General features: G+C 43.0%; 1 protein-coding gene across 1 annotated transcript; it reads right to left on the reverse strand.

Moving 5' to 3' along the window:
• Positions 1-2,850: 2,850 nt before the first annotated feature.
• Positions 2,851-11,281, reverse strand: LOC310770838 (deoxynucleoside triphosphate triphosphohydrolase SAMHD1-like; the record flags this gene model as incomplete). The annotated part of the gene is made up of 7 exons (XM_083663546.1): positions 10,999-11,281; positions 8,859-8,925; positions 8,573-8,642; positions 6,944-7,104; positions 6,504-6,619; positions 6,205-6,275; positions 2,851-2,985 (listed from the first exon to the last, which is right to left on the reverse strand). Coding segments are annotated over exons 1-7 (804 nt in total), but the record flags the coding sequence as incomplete, so codon positions are not given.
• Between the last annotated feature and the right edge of the window lie 9,132 nt (positions 11,282-20,413).

Raw genomic sequence — 20,413 nt, forward strand, 5'->3', positions numbered from 1 at the left:
CTGCTTCATTGAAGCATAACGTTTAGCTGTGCCCCTGCAGCAGCCAATCTGCTATCACAATTGAGCACCTCCGTGTGCGCTGCAACAGCCCATTCGCATGATCAGCCGTGGATTTGTTATTATTCTCAACTGGAAGCATGGGAGCTGGTACACGCGGCTGTAAAAAAGCTGGATCTAGCGGACTTTTCAAGTGCTGAGCACACGCAGAGCAAACAGCAGAGCCGAGCAGAGCAGAGAGACACCCCTCCCACAACGGGGGGGGGGAGGAGGAGGGGGGGAGGTGGGGCACGCAGAGCAGCACACAACACTGACCCAGACAGACCCAGACAGCAGGACAGGGTTGGCAAACGCAAGCCAGAATATCCGATGCCCACCAGCAGAAGCAAGAAGCTGCAACCAGCAGCGCACGCAGGGGCCAGCGCTGCTGGTTGCAGCTAAAAATATTATTCTTCCAAACAAAATTCCCTGGCCTTCACTGTTTTATTGAAGGAAATTATTTTTGAGGTGTGACTACATCAGAAAATTAGCTTCAGAGTCAGTGATGTGCTTGAAATGTTTAATTTCACAAAAGGCTCATTATCTCAGCTCGTAGAAAAAAAGGTCTGTTTTTCGTTCAATCAAGCTATCTTCTCCGGCTCATAACTAAAGAACGGAAAATGGGATCAATAAACTTTTTTTTGCAGGTGATAGAAGAGAGTCTCATCGTTATTTGTGCGTGTTCAGTGTTTACATAGTAATTATTAAAGAAATTATATGACTGTTTTAAAATGCATTGCGGCCTATGTGGCACAGCAAGCAACCTTTTGCCCAAGGGCCGTGGCACTCAAAGTGTTAACATGCTATTCACATTTTAGTGGAGAGCAGCAAGTATAGAGAGCAGCCACTCTGCTGCACTGTTGTGGGGAAAGCCATCGTTGTCCAAGTCGTTGAGCGGGCGTAGGGTTTTTGAGGTGAAACGGACTGAGCACAAGTTTTAAGTTCTTCACCTTAGAGTTGCACAGCGCTGCAGTGTGTTGGTCAGCCAGTCTCATGTGTTACTGTTGAGTGAGCACTGCTCTGCTGCACTAACATTAATGTTGGTCTCCGAGTGACGGCGAGTTCAGAATGTAACGTTCGTCTGGCAAAGGTCATTATTGAGTCATTTGAAGATGAACAACAAGATGTTTTGACAAGATAGGCTGTCTGCGCCATATAGTCTCTGGACGCTGCGGCGGCACTGCCGTCACAGTTAAGTTCCACACACGCAAAACTGTATGGGTGCTACTGCTGTAAATTATTTCATAGCATGTGTGACATAATTGCACTGTACAGCCCTCACTGATGACATCACAATTGCGTGATTGATGACATAAATTCAGACTTTTTCCTCCGAATTCATTACATTACGTCATTTGGCAGATGCTTTTATCCAAAGCGACTTACAATAACACATTTTTGTCAGCAATAGAGCAATCAACTATGCAACACAGTCTATGACAGCTACAACTTCTGAAGAAATAGTGGTAAAGTTTTTTTGTTGTTTTTTTAGAGAGAGAGAGAGAGAGAGAGAGAGAGAGAGAGAGAGAGAAAGATGTTAGTTCAAGAAGGGGCCAGGTGGAGCCTGAAAGGTGTGTTTTAAAGTCCCTGGAAACCAGAAATATTTCTTTATTATTTAGCATTTTGAGTTCATCACATCACAGGAGCCTATGTTAATAAGCCACCAGCCAAATTTGAACGATGATGAACGTCGCAAAATATATAAATTTAGGTTTGACAGTCCTGGCAAAAGTCATGAGAATCAATTATTTTTTAGAGTGTATTTTCTCCCGCGGACTGTGTGGGCGTGTCCCGTCTACAGCAGGGAAATTTCCCTCTCTCAGACCTCTCTCCTCTCCTCGGAGAGGGAGAGAGAGAGAGATGGTTTGTGTGTGTGTGTGTGTGTGTGTGTGTGTGTGTGTGTGTGTGTGTGTGTGTGTGTGTGTGTGTGTGTTCGCGTGTTGCTGCGCGCATAGCGTACTGACGGTCATCTGTCTATCTGTCTATCTGTCTGCACGCGCGCACACACACACACACACACACACACACACACAGCAGCGCCGCAGCAGGCAGAGGAGAGGTTTCTACACACCGCCGACGAGACTAATCTCTGCTCTGCCACTTCGAGTGCACAGCGCTTCTGTCTCCCTCCCACCCGTGTGCTGTGTTCGTTCGTTCGTTCTCTCTCTCTCTCTCTCACTAGTCCAGAGAGAGAGAGAGAGAGAGAGAGAGAGAGAGAGAGAGAGAGAGACGAACGAACGAACACAGCACACAGAGTGGGAGGGAGACAGACAGACACTGAGCAGCGCTGTGGGGGCAAAGAACGCGCGTGTACAAAGGTTATATAGAGCTTATGACCTCATAATCTCCTGCGTTTTAGCACCTCGCGGACTGCTCTCTTCAATGAGGAAGTACTTTGTAGAATCTTGTAGAAAAGTGTCGATTTTAAGGCTTTGGGTTGAAAGTAATGTATAATAATTTCGGAGGCACACAATTACTAACATAAGACCCTAAATAACATAGTTAGAACGTTTTTGTGGATTTTGGTTTCCAGGGACTTTAAGTTTTTGACGAAAGATTGGCAGTGAAGCGGCCGTCCTGACCATAGGGGGGAGCTCATTCCACCATTGAGGTGCCAGGGACGAGAAGAGTCGCGATTGGGATGAACGACTTTTGAGCCCCGTAGTGAAGGGGGGCGAGGCGTCCTACACTAGTGGAGGAGCGGAGGGAACGGTGAGAGGTTTGGAACCTGACCATAGATCAATTTAGCCAAGTCACACACTTTTCTAATGCTTAAAAGTCTATACACATTTGTAGTGTGTGTTAATGACTGACCGAGACGGGTCCACCGATCTGCTCCTTGATGAAGATCAGGTCCTCAGGCAACACCAGGCCATGATCCTTCATCACCGGCTCCAGGCCATTATCACTCACCAGGTAGTCAAACATCTCTTGAGAAGCAGTCTCATGCTGCAACACAACAGGCACACAGATGCATATTAAGATGAGAACGTGAACATTCACCATTTCAAATTGTCTTGACTCACTAATCAAACAGAAAGAGCTTATCTAAGAGTTTACTACAATGACAGGCATACTCACATATAAATGCTCATGTGTGGTTAGAATTAAACAGATTCATATCTTCACAGCGACTGAGAAGGTGTCCTATTTATTTCGACATATTCATATAGAATTATCCACGACAATAACAGTCCAGGATACAAACTTGAATGGTTCTTATCTCTCTCACGTTTGATAAATTGTATTAATGACACCATGACTAAGAGTTCTTATCACTGAACCTTATCAGGCTGGACACTGTAATAATGACTATCTTAGTTGACAACTGTTTTGCTTACTAGTCATTTGACAGGAATTGCTTAGCAGATCAGCCTTGGTTTAATTATATACAAAAAACACCATGCTGTTCACTTACATAGTTCTGGCTTTTTGAAAACTTCTTGTTAAACCATATTTTAAGAACACCGGAGAGGTCAGGTCAAGCTTTGTGAAACTAAAGTTTTAGCTTCCGAATTGCTAGAAAATAGCCAAAATAAACAATAAATAATAAATAAATAATTGGACAATCCAACAGCATGTTTGGGCTGGATTATTACTGTGGTTGTGGATTGCAGACATGGGACCAAGTCACTTCGGTCCAAGTCTCAAGTCATTTTGTTTTGGGCAAGTCAAGTCAAGTCCCAAGTCATTTTGTTTTGGGCAAGTCAAGTCAAGTCAAGTCACAGGTTTTGTCAAGTCAAGTCAAGTCGAGTCCCTAGTTAAGGCAAGTCAAGTCCCAAGTCAAGTCACTTTTTTTTTCCACGCCCAAATACTGCAGTCTTACCTTTGTTTATAAAGAAAAAAGACATGGTATTAATACCTGTCTAATAGTGGTGATATTATTGGCCAATTTACAGTATCTAACCCGTTCAAAAAGTATGACAAATTTAATTTGTATTCTAATCATTGATATTCAGTGAAATAAATGTAATCAAACAAAAGTCAAATAACTTTATAAACGCTTATTTATTTCTTAACTGCTTCTCAGTAAAAAAAAAAAAAATCTGCCACGTCAGTTTTAAACTGTGAATTAGTGACAGGCTGACAGCCATACTACAATGTAATCAAACAAAAACAAATAGCTTAAACTTAGAGTATTTACCTCTTCTCAATCAAAACATATTAATATAAACAAGGCTAGGTGGAAACGTAGTAGTGCAGAAAAGCATTGTTGAACCTGTTGACACACACACACACACACACACACACACACACACACACACACACAGCTGACAACATGTACCTCTCCCCCCTCCAACCCAGGGCTGACACATAGGCTACATTTGCATAATGTCCCAATATGCATTGTGGTTGACAAGGAAGCAACCAGATGAAGCTAAATAAGTGGTAGATAGTAATATTTCTTTTTACCAAATTTTTACCACAAGTTGTAATATTTCAATGTTGGCCAAAATAAAAATTTAAAATTGACTTTATGAATTAACACCCTAAGTCTAAAGCACATTTTCAGGCGGGGTATATATACATCTCACAACTAGAACGAGTTGTAGGATGATTAGGAACTTTGGAGACCACCGTGTTGCGCAAGCTTGTGCATAATATTTTAAGATCTCTTGGCGTGCTCGCAGTCTACAGATCGAACCGATAGTCTACGGGCCTGCGCTGGCCAAAAGTATTTAATAAATATTTCCTCTCAATCACTGTTAAACAGTGAAACACTGACAGCCAGACTACAACATCAAACGTTCCGCCCCTGTCCCTTCTGCCTGTTTGAAGAATATCGCAGCTGTGTGCAATCCAGTGACATGATTGATTGACGGCCAGTCATCCAATCACGACAATGCTATAAGGCGGAGCATGACTGGATGACAATTTGTCATTGGATCACTCAGTCATGTTCCTCCTTATAGCATTGTCGTGATTGGATGAGCGGCTGTCCGTCACGCTCCTCTCTTCGTCTCCTCTCCAGCTTGCACTCCCCGCCATGCACTGACTGACGCATACCGGACAGACAGAGAAACTTGGACAATGTTATGTTATGATTTAATTATTTAAACAGACAAACACAAACAAGTCATCCAAGTCATCACCTCTCAAGTCAAGTCAAGTCTCGAGTCTTTAACTTCCAAGTCCAAGTAAGTCTCAAGTCATTTATGTTTTTGTCAAGTCAAGTCACAAGTCATCAAAACAGGGACTCGAGTCGACTCGAGTCCAAGTCACCAAGTCTCAAGTGCCCATCTCTGGTGGATTGATAGATTCTTAGGAATCTAGCATATCCTTGCTGCTAGAGATAGTTTTCTGAAGTATCTAACATTGGACATTGGTTTAAAACAGTTCCAGCTTGCATATTGACAGCAGATGTGTCTTGTCGTTCAGTTGGTCATTCAGCCCTTTCAATCAGAGCCTCACAGTGCTGGAACTGTGTGGCAGTACTTATCAAAGAACTTAATACAGTTAAATACTGTTTGTGATTGAACCAGTCCAGTTTGACAGTGCTGTGTTTGTCAGTGATGTCATACATAAGCATTGTGACATTACTTTACTCCCTGGCGAAAGTCGTTCCACTACTCGTTACATTACTTTTGCGTTACTAACATCGCTTGAGTGAAGTAATGTGCGTATCTCCACCCCTCAAAAGTTGTAGACAGCGCTGCCATCCCCCCCTCCCCCTACAGCCCCCCCAAACTGACTCGAACTCCTATGAAAGTTGGTGCTACAATGGATCGGCCAGAGGGATGACTGCCTCCGATTGACATGAAACATCCTATCGTCACTCCTCATGCCTAAATCTAACCAATCATCACTCCTCCCCGTCCCTCTAGTCCATCCATTCTAGCAATTAACGGCTTTTAACAGTCAGCTGTGGTGTTGCGCAATCGTGCATTAAAAAGCACTGGAAACATTGGATGTTTTTTTCCAGAATCCTGCAGATTCAATCCCGATCCTGCTGATGATTGAAGGATTTATGTAATGCAAGTAATGACAGTGTTTGATTTAGTAACTAATGTGATTACTGGATTTAGGAGCCGTAACGCCTTACACTACTCGTTACAGACAACTGTAATGTGATTACAGTAATGTGTTACCCCTCAACACTGACCAATATATGACATGGGACTATAGAAACAAAATTAAAAAATATATATAAGGGGGACAGTTTCTCACCTTCCATTTCAATCCTGGACGCGCTCTGGGGATGAACATGCCATCGAACATATGGGAAAAAGGCCCATGTCCTGGATAAAGAGGGATATGGAGATGTTACTGATTTGTTTGCGTGTGCATTAAACTATTCATGTTTATATCTTACCAAGTCTTGTACCAAATAGAAGCTACTGAAGCTACAGTTTCAGTTTTATTCTGACTCCCAACCACACCCAGTTATTAATGATCAGTTACATGAGATGAGTCATGGCATGGCACAGTGTGTGTGTGTGTGTGTGTGTGTGTGTTTCTTAACTCACCCAGGTCATGGCAGAGACCAGCGATCTGCACACAAAGGATGTCCCTGCGCGAGATGAGGAGTTCTGGCTGCCTGTCATTCAGTGCTTGTACAAGCCGTCCTGCTAGGTGTCCCACCCTGCAGCAGGGCATCAACAACAGAACAACCCCTTTCACAACCACTGTGTGACCATCCTGCTGCTACCCACCTGGAACTAACACATCATGAGCTTTTGATGCATCAGAGTTGACAATTTAGTCTGCTATCAGGCTAAAAACTTTATATTTTGCATTGATGACTCTGTTGACTGTTCTTTACATGTTTTCAAATAGGTTTTATTGTTCTTATTGTGTGTGTTTTACTGCACCCTGTCTGCAAACCAAACTTCCCCAATAGTAAACATTTTGAATCCACACACACACACACACACACACACACATCTGAAAACACACACAGACATACCCAATGGAGTGTTCAAAGCGGTTGTGAGATGCACCAGGGAAGACATAGTAGGTTCCTCCCAGCTGCTTGATGTTTCGTAGTCTTTGGAACTGGGGTGTGTCTATGATTCGGATGAGAAGTGGGTGTATCTCCACATGCCCATGGATGGGATCATTAAACACCTGGTAGAAAACAGCACACCAAACAGCTAGGATTAGAAAAATATACACACGTATTGTATTATTTATCAGCTAAGAGACTGTTAGTTAAAAACAAATCTGTGCCTGTCTTTCGGGAGGCAGGGAGGCCGTCTTTACCTCTTGTAGTGTGACATATTCAAAGACCAGCGTCTTGGCATCTGGGATGCCTCACAACACCCAAATGAAAAGTCTATCATGCCAGTCTCTTTTTGGTATTGTCACAGTTGGTTAATATGATGGTTGCTGGTTACCCCTGTTGTGTGATTTATGGCATCGCGTGAGGCTGTCATAGGAAAGTGGGAGTTGATTTGAAGGGGTGTCTCTCGGCCACTCCAACCAAGGAAGACATGTTGTCTCCCCCGCCTCCTGTTCTCTCTATTCTCTTTATTCCTTTATTTTCACGTATGGGTGAGTGTGTGTGAGATACTTTTCTGTTAGCGTCTAAACTAATGAACGGAAGCTGGTTGTAGCTAGCTTCCACACCCCGGCTTGGGCTATCCAGTAAAGCACGAGCCGTCTGCCTCGGCCGGCCTGCTGTCTGCGCCCTACGCCTGTGCCGGGTAAGTCAACCTCCCTTTCACAAACTTTCCATCTGGCAGCCTTGTGGGTCTTTGGTTCTGCCGTGGTATGTTGCGGGTCCAGTTCATCTAGACATGAGCCTATCTCTTTTTAGAACCGAAACCGTGACAGTATCGTCTCGCATAGTTTGTCTTCCTGGCCAGGAACCAACTCATTCGTTGCACAACCACACCTGTGCCAGGTAAGTCAACCTCCCTTTCACAAACTTTCCATCTGGCAGCCTTGTGGTTATTTCCTTCTGCCGTGGTATGTTGCGGGTCCAGTTCATCTAGACACGAGCCTATCTATTTTTAGAACCGAACCCGTGACAGTATCGTCTCGCATAGTTTGTCTTCCTGGCCAGGAATCAACTCATTCGTTGCACAACCACTGCAATAACCTAACATTTAAATTGAGGTCATTCCTCGTAGTGGTTTTATTTTGGAATTAAGTTTCTATGTGTGTGGAGTGGACTCCTGATTCAACATCGTCCTCCGCAACCTGGGAAATCCACACGATAGTCCCTACCAACTCCAAGGGTGTTGTTTTAGAGCTCACTGTTCAATATCACTGGAAGGGGCAAGCAAAGATGAGGGGATGATGAAACTAGTGTTTCATCATTCATCTTATTCTACCTCTCTTCCCCCTTTTTCCAGCCTGCTGACTTAACTTGACTGTAGAGTGAGAGTAGACAAGGACAAAAACAATAACAGCAAGCAAAAAAGAAACCATAATGGATGGTACTGTAGGTGGCTGTGATGGTCCTTTACTGACCCTGGTATGTCTTGACCTTCCCTTGCTGTTTATCCTACACACCTTTCTTCTTTTAAATAGTCAGTCTCTGTTATCACCACATCCTTCAACATGAGTTATTTTGAAGAACATTGTATACCTTTGGCTCCGCTGCTCTCTGCCAGAGCTTCCTGAGACTGTATAGGAGTTGCAGACGGACACCACGGGGCCTAGGGAGAGAGAGAAAAGCAGTGTAAGAGAAAGTGGACTGTGAAACATCAAAGGGGGCTGTGGGTTTTGCTTGACTGCCTGCCATTCTGGTCAACCATTATAGTGATACCACACCAAGGGGCATTGGCTTTGAATGAAACCCCCTTTGGTTAGGCAGGAATCAGGATTCGTATGTTTTCTTAGACATCCGACACCAGGACAAATGACACACTTACTCTATGCCAATCTTCTCCAACTGTGTCTCGGAGAGATCCTGCAGATCGACACCAGTTATTTTTTTCTCTGGACACAGGAGGAAACACAATGTTGTTGGCATTTCATAGTTCTCCTGTATCTCAGGGAATAGAGCAACACAACACTGTTAGGGTTAGGCGTTTGGTACTTGTGGTATTGCAGAGCACTTTGGATAAAAGCGTCCCCCAAATGGCACGTTAAATTATGTTTATTGATTGTGCGTAGCTAGATTTAGCTAGACACCCTCTCTGTAAAGTCCTCTGAGACATGCTTGTGAATTAGGGCTATACAAATCAACTTGGCGTGACGCGTGTAACTTAACGTAGACACTACAGTCCCTCCAGGAAATTGCGATTTTGCGATCGCAATAATTAATGCAAATTCAACCAAACTCCGCGATATTTGCGGGGCTTGCAATTTTTCAAAATTCCCGCAATTTTGCCACAAAAAGTTAGTAAAATGCCGCATCTATTCTTTACCTGGGTTTGAGATATGTGTGCACTGTCATCTTGCCTGGTTGCTGTGGGAACGAGGGACAACAATAGGAAGTGACGAGAGTATGGGACATAACGTAACACGTCATCGCATTGTGATGAGGAGGGCAAACCCCTCACATTTACCAACAAAAATAACCGCAAAACAATTTCCAAATGTTTTGCATAAAAGTGGAGGCAAACTATTTTGCACTCCCTGCAACACTGTCGTGGAGGAACACAAACGGAAATCGTCACTGGACAGCTACTTTGCTAGCGCGAAGCATTTGAGACCCACACACACACACACACACACAGGTGGCATATTTAGCTTAGCCTAGGTAAACCCAGCCCCCACGTGACCTGCTCTCTCAGTTCCCAGTCACTAGTGACTGAGAACAGGTCTGAGAGCAGGTCACTGGGGGCTGGGTTTACCCAGGCTATATTTAGCTTAGGGTCTAGTTGTTTGAATATTTAACAAGGAACAAGGAACAAGGAACAAGGAACAAGGAAGGGATGAGGAGGACAGGGAAGGCATGCCGGTCTATAAACAAATCATAACGGAACTGAAAAGGCAAAGAACACTGGACAGAACAAAGAGACCCACACCCTGGCACCTGCTCACCTTCTAACAGACTTCTTATTTTTGATAACTATTCCTTTCTACTGTTTATAAAAAATAAATAAAAAAAATGTATTTACTGTAAATGTTTGTAACCCCTTATTGAATAATTGAATAAAGTATATTTAAAAAGGAAGGCATGCCAGCTCGCCCCCCCCCTTGCTTCGCGGGCTCAAGGGCCGCTCTCAAGCTCGCCTTTTTACCTGTCTCGCCCCCAAATGGTGGAACGAGCTCCCCCCCATGGTCAGGACATCAGAATCTCTCCCCATCTTCCACAATCGGCTAAAAACTCATCTCTTTTCTCTCCATTTTACCTCCCCCTAACCTTCTTCAACTCCCTTATATGCTGCCCACGGACTGTCAACTGTTTTTGGTTCTTTATTTTATTTATCTTTTTCATTATCTCTGCTTTCCACTATGTATGTTACATGATCTATGCTTGTTTTTTATCCCTCTGTACGTCGCTTTGGAGAAAGGCGTCTGCCAAATGAAATAAAGTAAAGTAAAGTAAAGAGGAAATAAGGATAAGAGGAAATATATAAAGCACTAAGCAAAAGGTATGAGAAAAGGCAAAGTGATAATAGCATTATTGAGGATGAGGAAGAAAGGAGAAGAGAAATGATGATGGGAGGAAAAGAAAAAATGTACGGTAATTAAAAATTAAAAAATTAAATCGAATTGTTTTCCTCATGCCGCAATTTTTGCCAGTTCCCGCAATTTTACAGCAGAAAATCACATAAAATGTTGCAAATTGCATCGCAAATTTTGAGAAAAGCCGCCGCAAAATCAAGCATCTACAGCTTGCAACTGTGTACGTTTTGACAACAGCTGTAACAAGAACATGAACTAGCTAACAAGCTATTAGTTAGCAAGTCACACAAATAAACATGGACAGGTGGACGTTAACCGAGCTAGCAGCTGTCCAAAAGGAGAAGAGACTGGACTAGTCAGGCTAACGTTAGCTGTAAGAAGAAAATACATTTAAACAGATCAAACTGTATAAACCAAAACCATAATAAGACAGACTTCTAAATGTGTCTGCCCATTCCTTGAGTCCTTGTTGTCGCTGCAGGTATTGGCACGTTTCCTCCACTCCCCATCTCATGAAGTCCTCTTCGTGCTCTCGGACCACAGACACTCTCTTCTCTGGGGTTTTGAAAGTGTCAGCAGTGGATGGATCTTGCTCTAATTGGCGCTTTCGGTTCGCCATGTTGAGCAGACAAAAAGCAGTAGATAGAGTGGAGGCCCACAAATGAAATGTCACGGGAGCAGTTTCAGCTGATCAGTTCAGATATGCACACAAGACAAGACACCCAGGCAGTGAAAAATGCCGGGTTTTTGTTTCTCTCCCTCTCACTCTGTTGTCTGTAGTCAAGAGCCTCTGTTGTCTGTAGTCAAGAGCCCCAGAATCACAATAGAACTTCCGGTTACAGCCTTCAGAATACAATTCTTTGGTTTAACGCTAGTTCTTTTTAAAGTAATAACATCATTCATACAGAAGTGGGAACAACACTTAATGAGGATAATATCGGGTCTGTTTTCCCCCTCAAAGCACACCTGATTGTTCTAGTTGTCAGACTAAACCTCCACCACCGATATGCCCTGACAACTAGAGCGGTTTATTTTCCAAAGGAAACCACATAACTTCCTTCCAACTATCTTTAACTTCATGCAGCTTTTTTCTGACTTTGGGTTTGGTTGACAGCTAAAGGGCGGAGCTATGGCTCTGGGCGGAGCCAAATATATTCAGAGCAAATGAGATACCTTCATTCGCCCGGGATCGTCTCTCTCTTTCTTCTTGGGCAATTCATGGCATAGGAGTTGAAATCATGTAGCCTAATCTCTCACTGACCCTTTTAACCTATTGACGTTTCACTGTCACTGTCACTTACTTTTCACCCATGTGTGAGAGGAGAGGAGGAAAACCCCATGACAGTTTTTTGATTGGCCTGTTTGTTTTTTTACTTTAAATAATATCATCATCAGTATATAAATGGGAGCTAGCAGGGCTCTGTTTGTTTCTGTCTGTCCCATGTCCCACTGTGATGTCATAAATGACATCATCAGTGATGTCATAAATCCCACTGTGACATCATCAGTGATGTCATAAACCACTGTGACATCATCAGTGATGTAATAAACCACAGATGACCACGGGAGAGACTGAGGGAGAGAGAAGAGAGAGAGGGGCAGAGAGACTGAGGGAGAGAGAGGAGAGGAGGAGAGAGAGGAGAGGGAGAGAGGGGGGAGAGACTGAGGGAGAGAGAGGGGGAGAGAGACTGAGGGAGACATGCGCCAATAGGGCAGGCCAGGCCACACAGCAGCCGAGCTGCGGGCAAGGCCACGCAGCGGCCGAGCTGCGAATGCGAGCTGCAGGGCCAGCTTGGCGAGCTGCAGGACGGGTGAGGCCGCGCAGCGGGCAAGGTAGCAAGCCCGGGTAGCGGGCGAGCCTAGGGATCGAGCGCGTATGCGCGCTCGATCTGTCAATCCCAAAAGCTGGATTGACAGTCATGGCTGCGTTTCTTGATTAGAACTGGGAGGTGGACTATTTCTCTGGCCTTTTGACAGCAGAAACGGTTGCTGAGCTTTGTGGGTCCAGATCACTGGCATAATTCTCTTTTACAGGGAACCAGTTAGAACAAATAGCCACAAGATGGCAATGTTGTTCAATACTCTGTTTGTTTTTAGGGTTAGCAATGGGCCATGATGACCCATGGGCAACATGTTGGACTGCTTAGGTCATACGCAGCAATGTGGCAACATTTAAACTTCCACTGTGCACTTTGTCTCTTTATGCACTTTATGCCTCTTGTAGCAATATTTAAACTCCTCTGTGCACAATATGCCTCTGCATTTTATGCCTCTTTTATCATCATTTTATGACTATGATTTTAGGATGTAAATCGTAATATACGATTTTATTTCGTATGCTTCTTACTATTACTCCTGATGCAGTGTTGGTGTAGTCTGTGCTCTGTTTTAATTAGTTTTTGTATCTCGTATGTAAATGTGTGTATGATCTGATCTGTAACTTGCTGCCTTCTTGGCCAGGTCGCAATTGTAAAAGAGATTTCGTATCTCAATTTGTTTTACCTGGTTAAATAAAGGTTATAATAATAATACATGGGCAACATACGGCCCGGGCGCCCCCTGTGTGGCCCGCGATGGAATTGCAAAAAAAAAAAAAAACTTTTTTTTTTTTTTTTTTTTACAGTGCACCTGAACGCAACATGCAAGATACCCGCTGAATAAGTGTCCAAATGTTCATGTCATTCTGGCCAATACTCTTCTGTTATAGCATTTCAGTCTGGAGTCTGGAATATGGAATATCTTTCAATAATATTTATGACTAAAAGGCTAAAAGTAATCTCATGTGTAAGAAATGACTGTTCTACATTGAAGTAGAAATTTAAATAATGAACTTGTTGATTTTGGATTTATTTAGCTTCAAGAGTGCATTTTTGTTCTTGTGTGACCCTCAACACAGGCTTTGAGAATCCCGGGCCACTTACTGATACTTATGCTTAAATTAACCCACTCATATTCTGGTTTATTTCAAGAAAAACATTTCGGCTAGTGGAAATTCGAATTGGCTGGTAACTTTAAATCTAGCAGCCATATTGGCAGGTGGTGAAAAAAGTTAATTTCAAGCCCTGCAGGGAGAGAGTGTGGTGACATAGGAGTGAGTGAGAAAAGGATCAAATATTGGTGGTTAAGACTGAATAATGACATCACAACTGTTAATTTAAAATGAGTTATTCCTCTAAACCTGACTTCAAATGCCCAAATTTTTTCGTGCTGGCGCCGTTCAGCCCTCAGCAAAACCTGGTAGCGAGGACATTTTTTTGTGGCCCTCTCTATCATCAAAGTTGCCCATCCATGGGTTATGGCATGACAATATTTGTTCGGCCCCCGGCAACAATCTGGGTTTCTCATGTGTGGCCCCCCATGAAAAATAGTTGCCCACCCCTGGCTTAGGTGATAAAGGGATTAAAAATTCAGGTTTTGCAAAGGAATATAAAGCAATGCTCAATATTAAATCCAGCTCACTGCCACCACTTTTCATACAAAGGCCTTTGTTTTTGAAAGTATTGCCACATTTTTCAGGCGCAAGCACGGCCAATGTCAGAGAACCAAACAGAGAGCTAGCTTAGTGACAGTTTTGTCAACAGCATGCGTCAAATTAAGATGTATTCTATTAACTCTTGGCTAAATATAACTTTAATGACATGGGGAACACAATGTAAAATCTCCATTAAATACATGTTCTATTAAATGGCAAGACATTAGTCTCTTTATACAATTTTACTGTCTACAAGACCATTCATCAGCATTTTACAAGATTCTTCCAGCCCTCTATTATTAAATCCTGTTAAAAGTAAGCTATTAGGAGGTACGGTGGTGCAGTGGTAAGCACTATCGCCTCACAGCTCGAAGGTCGTGGGTTCGATTCCCACCTGGGGACGAAAGTAAGCTATTATTTGCCAGATTTGAGTAAGAATTTATAACAATACATAATTTATTACATGTTAATATATTGGATGGACACATATCAATTGTGTACCATGGACACAGATGTGCCTTAGCTCCTCCTACTCCAAAAAATAACTACAAGAATGTGCTGTGATGTGGGATCTGCTGGACCTTGAACTTAGTTAAAAGACTTCACAAGTTGCTAGTCTGTTGTCCCTCAGCAGTGACCTCTAGTTCCCACTACATGGACACTCTCTTTCACCGTGGAGCTCAAACAACCACGTGTGTTAAAACAAAGGCTTGGCTTTAACAGTCAGGGATCATTGTACAGTAACCTGAACCTAAATCATTTCAACAGTGTGGGCCTCCTGTCAATCAAATATTAGCCAGGCACTTTCCATGTTCCCCCAAAGCAGCATGGACTGCATCATGGCCGAGAAGATGCTGAACTATTCCAAGTATCTGCAATAATTAGGCTACTACCGGTAACTCAAACCAGGGGAAAAGGTTTAGAGCTAAATCCCACATGCCAATAGGCTTTTCTTTAACTGTTCCCTCACGTGTGGACAAAACAACAAGCGTACTTTAGAGTATAAGCAAAATAAGCCCCCAGGCCTCTCAGATCTTAGGCTGCTTATGGCTCAGGCAGTTGGGGAACAGAACAGAATCATTAGGACAGTGAAATCTTTTGTATGGGAAGTGTGCAGCCTATCTGCTCATTCACTGGTGCTCTTACTATTATAGGGCATTCCCCAAATGTTTGAGTATTGATAATATAATATCATTAATCCCTTTTGGATTTGTTTTTCTTCCTGTTCAGTCATCCATTTCAACCTGATACATTTAATTTAGAAGAGACTGAAATTAAACTATTCTCTATTTCACAAGTAAAAAAAAAAAGCAAAAATTAGGAAAAATGGAAAATAATAAACGTGATTATTATACATTTTTATAGCAGAAATATGCCCCTCCCCCACTATTCTATAATCATCTTATGCCCCCCCCCTCCTATACAATAGACATTAATCCTCATAGGGAAGAGATGCATTGTAACAAATTTAGCCATAGGCTAATTTCCATCTGGAGTCCCTGGGCAGGTGGATTCAGAAGCCATTCAGAGTTAAGAAAACACAATAAACTACATAAAGTGAAAACATGCAATGTCTATAGCTGCATGCATAGGTTAGCACAAGAGATCACAAGATAAAATAATATGGACAATAAAGTAAAAGAAATATATAAAAAAAAAATCCAGATACCAGACAGCAGCAGGCAACAGACATCGAATATAAAATACATACATGTCATGCATACATCTATACAGATGCCAAAAAGAACACCACACACACACACACACACACACACACACACACACACACACACACACACACACACACACACACACTCTTAATGTTTTGGTTGCACCTGTGTTTAATTATACAGTCAAAGGTTCTCAAATGGGGGTCTGCGGACCCCCAGGGTTCCTTGAGGGGGTTCCAGGGGGTCCCCTCCCCAGCCAAAAGAAGGTTAATTTATTTCTGCTATAATTCCATTCATAAGTAACACAATGACTATTTTGGTCATGGGTTTTATATATTTTGGTAATGAAACATCTAAAAGCATCCATCTTATTATCATATGGGGGACAAAATCCTATCAAATGGGGGTCCGTGGTGTAATTTTTGTCAGTTTAGGGGTCCTTCATGTGAAAACATTTGAGAAGCACTGGTCTGGCTTTTAGACACAAAATGGCTGCCGTGGAAAAGTCAATGGAGTGGCACAGGAATGAGTTAGCATCGCCTGGTTCCTTCATCTGGAAGTCAATGGGATTTTTGTATTGGGGATTTTGGTTAGATGCCTGAAAGAAGGTCTGTGGTTAACAACGTTTATGAAACTGAGACCTTTTGTGTTCAGCAAGATAATGTTCACAAATTGGGGGGCGGGGAAGAAGAAAAAGATATTTGAAGCATTTTCTGGCTATCGCAATTTTGGAGGATCGCATTTACGCTTCAAAAATCATAAAAGTGGTGTTCAACACAAAGGTCTCAGTTTCATACACTGGTGCCCAGGGCACACCAATCAAACAATCTAGAACAAACACATTCAAACACAGATGTTTGTTCAGTGTGCCATCATGGCTGTCTGTCCTTGTTTGGAGATGTTTGGTCAGATTCCACATGTTCAACCCTTTGTTTGTCTGTGTTTAGCCCATGGTACACCAACCAAACATTCTCCAACATCCGTTGGCAGTTGTTGGACAATGTTTTATTGGTGTGCCATGGACTTGAAGTGCAGTAGTGGCGACTGCACTAGTGTGTGTGTATATGGTACCCTGGCTCTGCAGCTGGTCCAGGTCCAGGTATTTGCTGGGTGTGGGGTTGAAGCCGAGCGCCTCCTCTCTCTCCTTCTCCTGCCACCTCTGCTGCTCCTCCTCCCTGGCTCTCCTCAGCACCTCCTCCTGCAGCTCGTCCAGCTCGCTGCGGCCCGTGCCCGCTGCCACACACACACACACACACACACACACACACACACACACACACACACACACACACACACACACACACACACACACACACACACACTATAGAGATGAGTAAGAGATATACCCACCAAAGCTCTGTCTGTCTGTCTGTCTGGACCTGAATGGTGATTAATAATCATAAACTGAGGATTGCATCTAGAAAAGGTGGGCAGTATATAATATACAGTAGTATATATAAGCAGTATATATAAGCAGTATATATAAGCAGTATATAATATACAGTAGATTTACAGAACAGAGTTTGGATTTTCAAATGACTTTTTTTTACGCTTCACTAAGTTGAGTCTACGTTAGAGATGAACTTTTATGACATCCTAATCCTTCTGCATGTATGCATAAACCATCCGCCCTCCCTCCATCCATCCCAGCAAATTATTTCCTGCTATTTATAGTTGGGTACTAATGATGAAACGATGTGACTAATTTCATATCACGATTATAGTGGCCAAAATTATCACCGTCATCAGTATTATAACGGTATTGTTAAAATGTGCTGAAAATGTTCAAAGAGTACTAATACACTCAGTGAAATCATTTCACCAAGGCTGCGCGTTTGCATCTGGGAGACAGTTGCCAACTTAGGTTGATGATGGACAGTATTTATCATGTTTTTCAAAGCCCTGTAATCACGGTACCACAGTTTTAATGATAATGAACAAGCTTGGAAATGGCATTCGTGAGGTCACAGTGACCTTGACCTTTGACCACCAAAATGTAATCAGTTCATCCTTGAGTCCAAGTGGACGTTTGAGCCAAATTCTAAGAAAACTCCGTCAAGGCGTTCCTGAGATATCGCATTAATGAGCTAGAAAATGGTGTTCATGAGGTCACAGTGACCTTGAAGTGTTACCTTCAACGCCCAAAATCAAATCCTTGAGTCCAAGTCGACGTTTGAGGCAAATTGGAAGACACACACACACACACACAAACACTCAATAGACACTACATACGCCTATACACACACACACTCGCTGTGCCGTACCCAAATTCCCCCTGCACTCGTGCAGCAGAGCTCCACTGCTCCTCGCCCGCACGCTCCTCCAGGCCGGCCCCGAGGAAGAGGAGGAGGAAGGCTTCTTCATCACACACTCCCTGCAGAGAGAGAGAGAGGAGAGAAGAGAAGAGGGCAATATCATCTTTACATAACTGATGGACAGAGCTGCCTGTGCTTTTTAGAGGCAGTGGCAACAAAACAATATTTCAACTATAGTTTTTATTGTTTCCTTTGCAGATATTCAAACGTCAGTCCAGTTCAATTTACAATTTGGTATACACTCACAAAGAAACAACAAAACAAAAAACACAGTCCGTAAAATAGTATACAAATAAAAATAAACAACATGTGCAAACCAGATATAAGTTGTAATGTTGCATTATCGTTCTATATTACAACAGCATCCAACTATAGACAAACATTCTGTTAGACAAACAAAAAACACAACAGCCTGCATACTTGATCTGAACTGAAAGGAAACCATTTTCTCCCAAACCAAGAACTCAACCCCCTCCCGCCAGTCAAACATGTTGCACTATAGGTTTGGTTTTAAATTATTGGTGTGTCAGATTTGTCAGATTTTACTCTTCCCTGATCTGAGATAGAAATGGGTCCCAGATTTCTGTATAGGTGTCCAGCTTCCCATTTATTTTGTAAATCAATCTTTGGGACGAGGCGGTTTCAGATAGGGGTCAGAATAAGTTGGGTTAACAAAACAATATTGACCTTTTGGTGTTTTCTGTAAGAAAACTAACATTCAGTCAGGAACACTCTCGTCATAGATTTATCCATTTCTTGCAAGTAGTAGTAGTAGTAGTAGTAGTACTTTATTGGCATAATTAATTACCAATTTACAGGTTAAAAAGCAGACGTCGACACAAGTTAAAATTCAAAACAGCACATAACTAAAATAGAACTTCAGGCATAGACAAAAGCAAACTAAATCAACAGGACATGTTATGGGATAATATGTTGGTTCAGGAGTCTAGTCAGATATGGTATGGGAGAGTTCTGATGACGGCGTGTTTTTGTGAGGGGATTGTTCAGTTTATGACAGTTCCGGGTTATACGGCAAGAGATCTGCAGACGTGTTGGGGGTAGCCAGTTGGCGAATTGGGAGGTTTTGGGCAAATGACAGACAGATCTGCTCACGTCGGGAAGCCAGGTCAGTGAGCCCTAGCTTTAACAGGGCGGTTGGGTAGTGGTCATAGTTGGGGCCGAGGATGATGCGACAGGCCCTCTTCTGTACCCGCTCCAATTGGGATGAAAGAGCTTGTGTGATGCCAGCATTCCAGATGGGGGCAGCATACTCCAGTAAAGGTCGTACATATCCAAGGTATATGGTTAGAAGGTCATCAGTGGAGACAGAAAAACGCCTGAGGCGCTTCAAGAAGAACAATTTCCTATTTGCATTTGATGTTATGGCATCCACCTGGCTGTTCCAGCGAAGGTCATTCTGAATGATGAGGCCAAGGATTTTGAGTTTAGGGACAGCTTTAAGAACAGTGTTGTTGATGGAGAGCGGTGGAGGTGAAGGTGGGTTTCTGCTGAATGTTATATGCATGACCAGACATTTCTTCTCATTGAGAAGCATGTCATTGGAGGTTGTCCATCTATGGAGATTGTCAAGTTGGCTTTGTAATTGTGATGGTTGCATGTGTTTTCTAGCTTCCAGCAGGTTCATGTCGTCTACATACTTCCATACAGGGCAGGTGGAGTCCTGGGCAGCATCGTCAATAAGCGCCAGGAAGAGTACTGCTCCCAGCAATGTCCCTTGGGCAACACCACATGAAAGATGCTCCCATTCAGATAGTGCACCCTGGTAGCGGACCCTCTGCCTTCTGTCAGAGATGAAATTACAGAGCCATAGGGCTAGTTCAGGTCTTAGTCCCATTGCAAGTATTTTACTGGTGGCTATGTTATGGTTAACTCTGTCGAAAGCCTTGCTAAAGTCTGTAGCTACGAGGGAGCAGATTGAGCTATAGCCTGGTCAGTGTTTTACAGACTATCTATGAGGCTGACAAGAGCATGTGTGGTAGACCGACCCTTAAGGCTGCCAAACTGTCTGGAATCAAATGTAATGTCCTTTAAAATCCACTGGAGGGCAATTTTTTCTGCTATCTTGGCAAACTGAGATGTCAGTGATATTGGTCTTAATTGGTCTATGTGGGCAGGGCGTGATTTGGGTATTGGGATGACCTCAGCTTCACGCCACTGTTTAGGAACCTTCCCCTCACTGAAAGAGCAGCAACAAATGGAAATAGTTATGTTTGACACTGATGGCTCTGCTCTTTACAGAAGATGCTCCCTAGATTAGCCAAGCAGCATGCTAAGCTAATCAGGTAGCACAATGCAGAATCCCCCCATGGGTAAACAAGAGTGAGCCCAAAGCAAGAATACATGTTTGACCTTTGAGCCATGCAGACTCTGAA

Source organism: Poromitra crassiceps, assembly GCF_964638095.1.
Source record: "Poromitra crassiceps genome assembly, contig: HAP1_SCAFFOLD_244, whole genome shotgun sequence".
NCBI classification, from domain to species: domain Eukaryota; kingdom Metazoa; phylum Chordata; class Actinopteri; order Beryciformes; family Melamphaidae; genus Poromitra; species Poromitra crassiceps.